The 13317-nt window shown below is 35.5% G+C and overlaps 1 protein-coding gene across 4 annotated transcripts in view; it reads right to left on the minus strand.

Moving 5' to 3' along the window:
* Positions 1-936: 936 nt before the first annotated feature.
* The window catches only part of LOC763365 (tenascin-X), a 90601-nt gene continuing 78220 nt past the window's right edge, over positions 937-13317 (minus strand). For 3 of the 4 annotated variants that reach the window (XM_030972280.1, XM_030972283.1, XM_030972284.1), the window contains 10 exons: positions 12874-13185; positions 8302-8461; positions 7846-7991; positions 6942-7058; positions 5953-6168; positions 5290-5437; positions 4547-4623; positions 3459-3675; positions 2719-2792; positions 937-2105 (listed from right to left, as the gene is read on the minus strand). In XM_030972280.1, the coding sequence (XP_030828140.1) occupies positions 2098-2105; positions 2719-2792; positions 3459-3675; positions 4547-4623; positions 5290-5437; positions 5953-6168; positions 6942-7058; positions 7846-7991; positions 8302-8461; positions 12874-13185 (1475 nt within the window). In that variant the 3' untranslated portion in view covers positions 937-2097. The remainder of the gene's footprint in view (positions 2106-2718; positions 2793-3458; positions 3676-4546; positions 4624-5289; positions 5438-5952; positions 6169-6941; positions 7059-7845; positions 7992-8301; positions 8462-12873; positions 13186-13317) is intronic. The other variant, XM_030972281.1, reaches the window with a different exon arrangement.

The raw sequence follows: 13317 nt of genomic DNA on the forward strand, positions 1-13317 counted from the left end.
AGATCTAGTCTACTCTCAAAGATACGAAAATAGATCTAGTTGTCAGGGTGTCTGATCGCGCACCCGATGTTGTGCGTTAAAATTATTCCCATAGAGATTGTACGCAATGCAGTCTCTATGTAGCCTACGTGCATTCCGCGACCATACAAAAAATGTCAAGTTTTTTTCAATTCGAGATTCAAACCTTTATAATCTGTTGTGATCCTGAAGGTGATACTCAATAAGTGAGGTGTCATATGAAAGCTCAGGTTCTTCTCCATATTCCCCACAGGGCCGGCCCACCCCCCCCCCCCCCAAATTGTAAAAATATCTTGCTTAGACTAGAATCTAGATCTAGTCTACTCTCAAAGATACACTCATAAAAAACAACCGTGCAGATAAACTAGAGAAAGGCCAAGGTGGTGTCATTAGTTGACTCTTGTTTTCGGCATATAAAAGTATTAATGACTGCTTTAATATTCGAGAAATAGACCCTAGTTGTTTTTATACGCTCTCGGGAAGGTTACAACTGGGCTATTGCCCTCGGCACGCCTCGGTCAATAGCACAATTCTAACCTTCCCTTGAGCATATAAAAACAACTATTTCTCTCAAAGCAGTCATTAATACTACTATTGCATATAGATGTAATTGGTCCTATCCAGACTACAACTGGGACTATCGTCCCACACATGGGACCCCCCCCCCCCCCATGAAAAAATTAACTTCTAAGAAAATTATCATAGCTATAACTTTGGGATGTATTTTCCTGGGCAACTTTATTTTAACACCTAGATTGATCAATTTATAATTTATATCAATTCATTTTGTATTTTAGAATATTACAGTAAAAATATTATGTACTAATAATTAAAACATTCAGAACAAAAACCCACACAAACCCTAAACCACTTACTGATATTGAAACTCATTCACTCCAGAAGAAAAACAATTTTTGCTTTTTTATTAATCAGAAGACGTTTTTTTATTTCATTGTATTCTTTGAAGAGGGTTGGCTTTATTCGCATACAGGAGTTACTTGCACATTTTTAGAAAATTATTGTTGCAACTACTACAAAACTTACTTTAAAATAATTTTCTAAAATTTCCTTTTCTATCAAAGGAACAAAATGTTTTATCCTTTCAACTTAAAGTTCTAAAACTGAACTACAAAGTGGCACCTAGTGATACAAACTTACACTTCATCCTTTCTCATACAATCCTGTTTTTTCATTGATGTGAAGAATACATACATCCTACACTAAATGTTCACCCTTTGGCTAATTTAAACATGTATAAAATGTGTACATAATTGGGCTTAAGCTATATAAAAAACGAAAATTATATTTGCAACAGCTAATAACTGTCTTATTCAATCAAAGGTTAACGAAGTAAAATGAAACAAATTTATGGTTCATACATAGTGGCTGTTTGGAATACCTTAAGGTGTTTTCTAATCATATATACATGCTTCCACAGTAGCAAACATACTGTAAGCTGATTACTCATACATGTATTTCAACACACAAATGACAAATATGGATACAAAGCAAAATAATCTCCTTGCCCTCACATATAAACCTAATCCTTTGCTCATAAACCACCTTGGCTTGGTTTCACTCTAATTTTGAAAGAATATTTTATTGAGTTGATGAAAATGATCACACGCCATGTATTTGGCAACACTATCGGCACATTACAACATTGAACATTTATTTAAAAATTCTCAACAGTACAGTCTTGAATGAAAGCAGCAAATAGCGAATCTCACACTAACCTGGAATTAAGTCATAGACAATACTTACTGCTCACTTCAATTCCAAACGCCATCATCATGATGGAAGACACTGTCTTAAGATGCTTTAAAGTACAAACTTTAAGCTTTTGCATAATTACAATTTACATAAGTTGGATTATAAAAAGGCATGATTCAATAATTGTAATATACAATTATCCCTTTCTTTTGTTTAGGATGTCCATGATATATTAAAGCAGAGGATATAAAATACATCTGGTTCAATAGAAAAATACAAATCTACAACATGGTAGAGGGGTGGATGAAGGTAGCTGGTTCCAGTAGGCAAGAAAAGGCAGCTCTCTCCATTTTACCATGATCCTCATTATGTACCTGTGATAGGAGATAACATAAATGATGTTGTTTTAAATACTATTATGGATCGCATTCCTTCATACAATTTCCTGATCAGAATGATTCTGTCAATTGTGTCCCATACAACACATGTGTTTTGTCCATTTATTACGTCCAGAAATACATCTAGATACAACCATTGAATATTCTACCAGAAATAAGCAATGGTTAACCGTCATGATGAAAGATTTTCATTATACAAAGAAAAAAAATGGATAAAAGCCATGATATGCATACAGGAAAGATTGAACGAAATGGCTCATATGTATGTATCAAAGTTTATTGCATTGCTGGCATGGGTGTGAGGGTTGAGGGAAATCGAGAAGTGAAGAGGAGGTTTTCTTGTTAAAAATTATGAATATTCAACTTACTGTTTATTTAAACATATCAATAAAGCTGCTATTATGATTTGCATAAATCAAAATGATAATTATATATTAAAGAGTCATACAAAGTATAACCCTAACACCATTTCAAAATTTCACAACACAGTAAATCTACAAAACTCATCTCAAACTGGTTCCATGAAGACTGATTCTAAGCCTTTCTAGTTTCTAATACAAAAAAAATCTCTAATTTCTGATAAACTCACATCTGAGCTTCTTGACATTCCATACTTCAGTCATCTCACCAGTTGGTTCGCCCATCCTATCTACACACAAACACCTACACAATATAAAAGAAGAAAATGTCTCTGGGTAAAAGGAAAATGCAATCATATTTGTAGTAACAAGATATGTTCACGTATAAAAACAAATTAATTAACAGCTTTAGACACTGACAAAAACATCAACCCTTCTTCAATAGGCATTTTCAATCAAGGTTTAGCATATTTTTATGGAAATAAAGTTTCTGTAACTTCCAAGATAAGCATATTTCCCCCCAAACCAAGATTGATCATTCTTAAAGCATCATCCTTGAATTTAAGAGAATAAATGCAACCCCACATTCATGGATTATCATAAGATACCAGAAGATGTAAAAATCCCAGTGTCTATATCGCACCATTTTCCTGTTTAAAAGAAGAATAATCAAAGGCTCAGGCTTCTCCAATGAAGTCAGTATTTTCACATTTGCTGAAATAGCTAAATTTTGAGGCATAATCGTGACAATTTTAAGAAGAGAAGAAGGGAGTGAGTTGCACAAACAAGCAATGAATAAGAAGGCACAGTATCTTTATCCCTTGAGGTGTATTATGGGGACCTTGAGAGTGAGACCAAATGAGCGCAAACCAGGATAAAGCTGGCTGGCTCTGTGCAATGAGGAAAGTCATTTATCCAGGAGCTAGATTATGGATGTAAGAATCAAGATAAAGAGAGATGATAAACTTACATTGTTCCCATACACTGGATGCTGTTATAATAGCCATCCACGCTGCAGCTAGGTAGAGAGGAGGCCATAAGAGGTATAGCATTCTTATGACTCTCCTTGATAGCCTCTAAGGTCACATCAAAGACAGCTTGGCAGGGACTAGGTATCTCTGAGATTCTCCTAGGCTCATCACGGTACATGGCACTGGGGTCATCTCGTTGTTGCTGGGCTGATGAACCTGGATTCAAACAAAATTAGAAGAATTATTCATAACTACACAATGTTTATAATCAAGTATGTTTTAATTACTTTCATCCAAATCGTGTTATCATTGCTATCAAATCTAACTTTTATTACTAAATACTACTACTATTACTAGAATAATAATCACATCCAAACATCCCTATTATGACAATAATTATGACTACTATCACTATCAGGATCAGAACTACTAACGATACTACTGTATAACCAGGAACTTATGTGAATCCTTATCGATAGCCGTTCCAAGAATTCTTTATTCAAGTTACAAGATCCTGTATACAGTGTAGATACATGTATGTACAATAGTGCCACAAAAACCCATACAAAGTCACAGTACGTCCTATAAGTAAAAGAGCTTCCAATGATCTTGAAGATCTTTCTTCATTACATTGTCTAAAAGAGGGTGTGTTCATTTATTCAAAAAGTTGCATGACATTTGTGGTGATAGGATGTGAGAATGGCAACTTGCCCGTTTCCTAAATAGTATAATATAGTAGGGGTAGAATTATCGTGTTTACAGACAGCCCTAGATGGCAGGAGCAATCTAGGAGACATTTATGACATTTATTTATGGTGTAGCACAATAGGATGGTCGTCTGTCTCTGAAAATTACTTTCATCATGTACGTGCTTAAATTCATACCTTGATCAAACAAAAGTTGTTGCTAAATTATGTGCATGCATATTATACAGTAAGGAACTTTTGTCACAATGTTCTCTTTATGTTCAATTTATGGGTGAATTTTTCTAGCTTTAATAACTCAACATATATAATCAATATTTGTTGAGGTTTTCCAGGTTTCTTGATAACATACCAAAACACCACTATCAATGATAACAACTTACATCCTGGTCCACTTGCTGGTCTGATCGATGTGGGTAGTGCTCCAAGTGATTTGGTACCTCGGGGAATACAAATGCATCTAAATAAAAAAACATGAATCAGTCTGTGTTAAGCTCTTCTCAAGCCTTCTAAAGCATTTTAACAAAAAATTAAATTATTTGTATCGTTTCAGTCAGGTAAGCATCACAGCTAAACTATCTAATACAAAATAAAGATAATTTATTTCAAAATATGAACAAAGGACCAAAGAATGTAAGCTTAATTTAGAGATGTCATGGTAAAATGAAAAAGTAATCAGTTGTGGTCCAAAAGGTGTACAAATCTAGTGTCCCTCCCATGGCACCAACCCCTTCGGGCAAGACATTCATCTACATCTTCTGCCCATCTTGCCCTAGTGCAGTAAATGCATGTCCTGAAGAAATTCCTTGAAGGCTTGAGTGCCTTATCAGGAAACTTAGCTTGTCATACTGTAGAATACTAGAATTGGGTTGGCCAAGCTGTGTATTGATGGCTATGATTACCTTAAAATCTATAACCCCCACCCCCTATCACTCTGTACAGTAGCATTAATAAATAGTGACTTCATTCATTCTCCAAAGACATTACATCAAAGTATGTGTGTACACACCAAATGAGAGGGAACTTTTGGTTGAAGTACTCATTACACATAGAAGGGACTTATGTCGGGAGATAACCGGAAGATTTTGTAATATCATGCTTTCTTGAACAAAACCAAAGCACTTACACTGGAGACCAGACGCATGGGAAGTCTGTGAAGAACTGGTCACAGTAGGGAAGAGGCATACCAAGAGGTGGAACTGTTCTCTCTGTTATCTGGTTGATCCTCTGATGTGTCACATCCTCATGTGATTGGCAAGGTTGGTCTTCTGGTGCTGTATCAAGAGCAAAAGTGTTGATATCACTATCCATCTTTGCGTCATTTTATTTAATTCATTTTTTTCAATGGTTTCTAGTTGATAAGAAATATTGGCAGCCACGGGGCCAAATTGCAGATTTATCTTGCAAAGGATGCCATAACATAATGCATACAAAAAAAAAATGATACATAAAGCCAATAATAAAAGACCATGGTAATACATCAAGCACATAAATAATACAACAAGTGCATTTATATCAATAATGAAGTATTGATATAAAATGTAGTTTGAGGTTTATTCCCCTTCAATATAAAAAGGAGAGAAAAGTTAAACATTTCTTTTAAGTTTAGGCCAATTTGTAGGATATTGTAGTTTTATGAAAACCTTTATTTTGATCAGGAATGATGAAAGCCCTCTACTTCCATACATGTAGTATTTTGGTTCATTCCTGCATAAGAAATATTTGCTATGCCTATTTACTATGCAGCCACTCACTCGACTGATCATCATCCTGCCTTGACTCAACTTACTTGGTCTCTCAGCAACTGGAGTACTAAATGACTGTATGACCGAGAACGGTCCCTTTTCACCTCCCTGATAGACGGGTTGAGTTCTGTGGTGGACGACACCATTGGTAGGCAGGTCGGATACCACCACACCTAGATCACTTGGATCAGAGCTCACAGAATCCCACTCAACATCCTCCAAAGTTGGGTCTTCAGCCATGGTGTACTCTGTGTTGTATGCTATGTGTGAATGAGGTAATAAACAGAATTACAGTTAGGATGATCCTTGTGCTTTAATCATCAACTTCTCATTCAAAGCATGAATCATTAACAAGGGAGGGTTCTGGTCATGTGATTACATTGTCATAATCATAGCTTGAAAAAAAAACACTCACATCAAACATACAAATATAAGTATGGCAGCTACCGGTAGGTTATTGATCCTCTGAACCCTCTATCCAGCTTAGAAGAGGATGCTGCTCTCCTTACTTAAGGCTCGTTCAGACATGACGTGGCAAAACCACAGTGGTTTTTTTAATGATCTTCTTCTCGAGTCAGTACGGCACAACGCTCACTCTTAATTAAATTGTCCCTATCCAGTGTTAGATGCACACGCAGGGGTCAATGGTTCTAGATCCTTCTTTTTTTAATGATGATCAAAGGCAATAGGCTTCACATTTCTGTATCTTATAACACAGAGTTCAGTGAATATGTGCAAGTCCTTTAATTGTTGCACCAAGTTGCCACAGATTAGTGACAGTTTTTTGCAGCAGTTCACTGCGCCATATCTGAACAAGCTTTAATCCTCCCTGGTAATATTTAGGACAATTGGGTCTGCAATACTACATTTCAAATTTACCATATAGATGCATGCAGTGGATTGCACAACCATTCAACAACACAATCATTCTTGGTTTTCAGACAATCTTCAAGTTTAATATAATGTGAGAATAATAACTCTTAAAATTTGAATATTGTCTAGGAGAGAAAGGCATGGATAGTGTCCTACTTACACCTGACATTATCTGCATCCTCCCTTGGTGGAAGCCAGTTGAGGGTAGCATGAACGTTGTCTGCAGACTCCAGTAAGACCTGAGTTACAGTGGGGAACTGGGGTGAACGAGGATCCACTGAAGGAAAGATGGTCATTCAAATAATCAGTTCAAATTCACATTCATATAATTCATCAAAATATAAGCCAGGTAAAAATGAATTTATCAGATTACACTCGAAAAAAAGTCTATAAATGATGTGATGACATGTCTGCCCAGTTTTTTTATCAGCATTTATGATTACTCTCTGCTGGGAGGATAGACCATATAAAAAAACAATATTTTGTAAATAAAAAACTATTATTACGAATAGCGATAACATCATTAACATCAACATCACCAACAAAATTATCATCATTATCATTCTCATTTTCATTATCATTTTAATTATCATTATCATTGTTATTATCATTATTATTATTAATATTTTTATTATTGTATTATTATCATTATAATAAAAATAATAGTTCGTCCTTATATAGCGCATTTCAGGACTGCAGGCCCTCTCAATGCGCTTTACAGATATGTATTATCAGATATGTATTATCATAAATAGCAGTTGAAAAAGTAGTATTTGTAGTAATAGTAGAATTGGATATTTACAGTATTCATATCCAGCAATCAAATGTTGCGTTTTATCTACTCAGTTCTACCCAGTAAGGGGGTACACACTTATATCACCAACATAATTTTGTGAGTGTTGTTTCATATGAGAAAGATCGGTAGGGCAAGATTCAAAATTGGGTTTTATTTGAAACTTAATTAGATAAGATGGCTTCTGGAGGACAATCACATCCCTCAAAACTAACAGAGTTTGTGACCTACTGTATATGCAAAATGTGGGGTATAAAAAAGTCATAGTTACCATCACTAAAGGTTCTGACAGAAAAGCGATCTCCATAATCACTGATGAATCCATTGTAAACCATAGCAACCTGAACGTCATATAGAGTATCTGGTGTTAGTCCCTCCACATCAGCAGTCATTTCTCTTGAATTGGCATATACATCCCTGGTGAAAAAAAAATAAACACATAAAAAAATAGTAAGATACTCAAGGAAGGCGGTCTCTTGCGTTTAAAAATTCTGTTCACTGTAAAATGTTAATTTGCCATATACTTATTTCTTTAAGTGTTAAAAAGTAAATTGTTTTCACAATAAATATAATATATTGTGCCTTAAATGTGCTTTAATATTTTTTTGTAATATGTAATTATTTTTCTTTGTGTTATTGAACACAGAAACAAAATTAAATCAAACAAACAATCAAAAGATAACTTGCAAACTACGAGAATGCCAAATATTGTTAATGAATTGCTTACCCTACATCTGGATTGCTGACTCGGACAGTGTAGTAGATGTCTGGACGACGTCCACCAATTTCAGGAGGAGGTCCGGTCTCCACAGGGAAATCCCACGATACAGAGATGGCCTCCGGTGATATAGGTTCAGCCATGATGTTGATTGGAGGTATGGGACCATCTAAAAGAGAGATACAACCAAGTTGAAAAGTGAAAGAATTCTATGTGCCACAGACAACCATGGTGAATGTGGAGGGTATACAAGTGTACTTTGCAAATTTATGTGTGAGTTGTGGATATTTAACCTTGGCTTACAAATTTAATAAAAAAATAAACTTTTTTTTCCTTTTATTATTAGGATTGGAAATTAACTTTGACTTAGCTGAATTCTGCAAAGATAATTGTTGCAGAAATCACAATGGAAAATCAGGACTTTCTTGGAACATGTGTATAGGTTTACTTATGAAAGATTGACTGCATGATGTGGTATAACAAAGCAAAAACTACATTCATATACATGCAGTGAACCTTCATGGAAAGCCATAGGGCAATATGGATGGATAAAAATTTGAACTGATTAACAAGAATTAACAAGAAATCTCCCTTGATACATAGGCAAGACTAAATTCGAGCTAACATGACATGAAAATTTAACCATATCAAAATACTCAGAAGATGACCTTTCAAAAAGAAAATCAAATATTTGCATTAAAGGAAGCTGTGTTCGTGGCACAAAAGAATTGGAGTGATAGGTAAATATTAGGTTATGGATTGGTAGAGGTAAGATATTCTAGAAGTGAATCAAGTGCTTTACAATAATAGAGAGTTAATTGACATTTGACCTCGGATAGATATCATCACCATTCAAACTTGGTCAAAGCCTTCAATAATCCATTTTGTGGTTTCGATTTAGGGATCACACCTGAAAACTGTAGGTTATTGGAGTATTGGTACAGTGATTTACATGGTAAATACAATAGGCTTTGACCCTCAACACATATAACCTACATTAGAACTCAACCAACGTACAGTCTTTCAAGAGATGTATACAAATTTGGTGATCCAACCTAAAAGTTGTAGGAAATTGCAAGTAAAATGCATGGACACATGCTCAGACAGGCATTATTACTTAGTCTATCTGTTACAGTAACAGAGGAAAAAAGGACTGCGTAAGACTTGCCAATATTCTTTAAAGAGCATTCTCACCCAGTTTACAATTTGCAATTATACCTTTTTGACTCAACATACACAAATCCTCATCAAAAAACTTAACCGATAAATGGGACAGCTAGTGCTCTTGATCGCCATCAACGCTGCTGTTGGGAAAGCAGTACCTAGATCTGTGCATATCTTCTAAATAGACTGATGAAGGATGAATGACATGAATGGACTTAATAATGGAAAAAGGATAATAAACTGTGGTTATTTTATCTACACAGTAAAACCTACCAGTCTTATAGAATGTCACTGCTATGCCACTTCAGTATTGAGCCAGATTAAAAGAGATAACTTGCCACTTACCACAGAGTGCACTCCTCTATTTGAACATTTAGTTGAAATCTGCAACAATGACCTGGGCCACACTCAAGCCATATATTGGAGACCATGACTAACGTGCTGAGAGAAGCACGGACAACAGGATTGAGCCAAGACAGGACATTGTAGGTTGTTCTATTTCGTGGATGAGAGAATCACATGTGATTCTTGGGATTCACTTCAATAAAACAAGCTACCTGTCATGTGTACGTTATATTTTCTTCTCAATATGCTGTTCAATCTTGGAGATATCAGGTAGACACATTGACAATACCTTATTCATGGAGTTGGAAATCCATAGGGCCGATACTGCGTCAATATAAATTACTATCAAATATGTTTTACTTGATGGTATTAATTTATTTGCAGAAAGCCAGGATAACAAAACGACACAATTTAGGCTAGTTACTTTGGGTTCAGCGATTAGTTTACAAGGTTTTAAGGACAAAGTTTATAATGTTGTCCTCTGTATTAGTCAATCTTTTTAAGTCAAATAATCGCCCGAAGTCTATCTAATTCTAAGAACAGTTCCAAACAAAAAGCAGTAAATTTACATCGCAAATGTTGAATGATACCCCAATGTGCCCCACACCAATTTTGGTTAAAACAATACTCAACAGCTGCATACATATACTCAGACCATATGCTCCAGACTTGCTGGAGCACATGTCTCTACTCTCTCTCTCTCTCTAACCCCCTTAATTATCTCCCTTCAATGCAGACTTTTGGCGAATGCCAAAAAGAAAACCTTTTTGATCAAAAGTTGTTTGGGATAGATATTTACAACCACTTTCAAAACCGTCTCAAAATCAGACTTCATATATTTATGCTCTGTAATATTTGTATGAAATTTCAAGTTGAAAATAAAAGCCAGATATCTAAATTTACGGTATTCCATTTCAAACTGGAGCCCATGAATGTATTGAATTTTCAAATTGTAACGAGGCATTATTTGATATGGCTGATTGATTTTTTTCATTAGTCCTTCATAAATGAAGAAAAAGTCAGATTTACATGGAAGATATGAATTGTTAGTTATCATCATCATTAACAAAATCGTATTCACAAATTTTGAATTTGTTTACTGCTAATCTCTTACTCTAGAACCCTGAGAACTAGTTGGAGAACCAAATAGCAGAATTTGTCCTAGAACCACTGGTAGCAGGGCAGAACTAGTATAAACTGAATGCGGAACCTAGTCCCATTGCATAAGACTTCTGGTACTGAACAGTTAACAGTCCAAAGAACTATGTCTAGTATGGGAGAAAAGACGTTTATTTCTGCAGCGCCATCTCTTTGGAATGCTCTTCCACTGAGGATCCGATCACTAGAATCCCTAGAAACATTTATAAAAAAATCTAAAGTCATGTATGTTTGCATGTTATTTTAGTTAATTATATGTTGAATGTACATCTATGCATTTTTTCCCCCTTCTCATTTCTCTATGTATCTCATCCTAATTCTATCCCTCTGTGCCTCATAATAGTTTACTACATCGGTGGAGCATAATAAATGCTGTATTATTATTATTATTATTAACTTTGCTATTAATGTAACTTCCATGGAAAACTTGATTTGACTGGCTATTGATCAGTTAATATTGGTTAAAAGTTACCATCAATATTAAGTTTGATGCAATAGAGCCCTTTTACTACAATGTACAACCACTGATTTCTGCATAGAATTAGTTGGTAATCAAATCGCAAAGCTGGTACATGTATTATAACCACTGGTATTAGAAACAATTGAAGCTGGGCAAAACTAGTTAGAGTGCCAAATAGCAAGTGTGGTATATACCACAGGGCAGAGCTTGCTAGGAGAACCAGACAGCAAAACTGGTAAGAGGGCAGAAATGGTAGCAGAGCAGATCTAGAACCAAATTATGTAACTTGTTGTACAAATGCTGATGGCATGACTAGTTACTTCAACTCAATCTGCTCACTACAGTAGTGGACTTCTTGTCAGCTGGTTTGATGAGGTGGAGCCAGTAGACTGGAGCAAAACCATTGTATCAGAACTGAAGTTGGTTTGTTTCTTTGTTTCTATAAACAAGAGAGTTTGAGGAAATTTATTACTGAAATCAGTCTGGATTTCATAGGCAGTTCAAGAAAGAATGAACAGAACTATCATTAGTTTGGTATAACGTTTAGTAATTATAATTAGTGTTTTGAGTTCTTTTTTCTTTCTTTCTGGTTAGCTTAGGGACTGAGCTAGAGTAGGAAGGAGGTTTAATTATTAGGGAAAGAAATTATGGTAGATTTCAAAGATATGTGGTATGAACACTGACAATACCTATAATTTGTTTTTTGTTAATATTGTTTCAAAATCAGTTATTCTCAGAATTGTCTCAATTGATATCAATAATCAATTGTTATTGAAATCGGTATTAGCAAAATAATATTTTTGGACTGAAATTAGTCATCAAAAGTGTTGGTTTCATACACTCTTATGCGGTTTGGGGTTTCAAAAGATGCTCTCCATTTACACAGTAGCGTTATCCAAGCCTTTTCTAGTTTTACCTAATATTAGCACAACTGCATTAGTAAAAAGCTCCTCTCTTGTGGTTTGTATCAGTTCAAGGACCCCATTGCATGGGCACAGTTCCACTGGTAGAGCTGGTATCCTGCAGCTGTCAAGCAGCAGATCTGTAGTCACCAGTCTTTTCAAAGTATCCCACCTCTGCCACCACGAAAAGCAATGATAATGCTCCAATGGCAATAGATGTTAGGTTTAACCTTACAACTTATTAAGGCATGGCTGTTCACAACTTTGACTGGAGAGAAACGTTGATTACACATAATTTCTTAGTCACAAATCCATTACTTAGCTTGAGCTATAAGAGCATTAGCAAAAGGACAATGGGTTTCTAGGTTTCAAGTTTTCAACCTTGAGGTCAAAAGCAGGTAGGCTGCTGAAGTTAGTGGCAAGTTATATTTTTTGTTCTGGCTCGATAAAGAAGCAACGTAGCATAAGATAGCACACTGACATAAAGATAAAAAAGTTATTTATTGAATTAGATAAGAAATTAGGGAGCTCATGCATGGTTAGAATACTCACCCATGGTAGTGATAACTTCTTGGGAAATTGGATTAGTCACCTCTCCTCCAATGTTTGCATGCACAGATACCACATATCTTGTGGCTGGCAGCAGATCTGTGAAAGTGTATTCAGTTTGTGAATGGTGCAATGTGATGCTTTCCCTAGGGCCAAGGACGTTGCCTTCTCCATCTACAGCTTCAGCAATCACTAGGTAACTGTGGGGGCGAGCATTTCCTGGAAGCACAGGTGGGTTCCAGTGGGCATCGATACGAGTTCCCGTGGCAACAATGTCCACATTCTGGGGTTGCTCACTACCACCAGGCAATGCTCCTGTTTATCGACATGATCCAATGATTTAAAACAAAAGACTAATACATTATATAATACATATAGATCAATAAAAAAATAAAAAAATGGTGTTAAACTGCACTTCTGCTTTCTAAAACACTGTTGCTTTCATAA

This window comes from Strongylocentrotus purpuratus, unplaced genomic scaffold (genome assembly GCF_000002235.5).
Source record: "Strongylocentrotus purpuratus isolate Spur 01 unplaced genomic scaffold, Spur_5.0 spur5_scaffold_6, whole genome shotgun sequence".
NCBI lineage: Eukaryota > Metazoa > Echinodermata > Echinoidea > Camarodonta > Strongylocentrotidae > Strongylocentrotus > Strongylocentrotus purpuratus.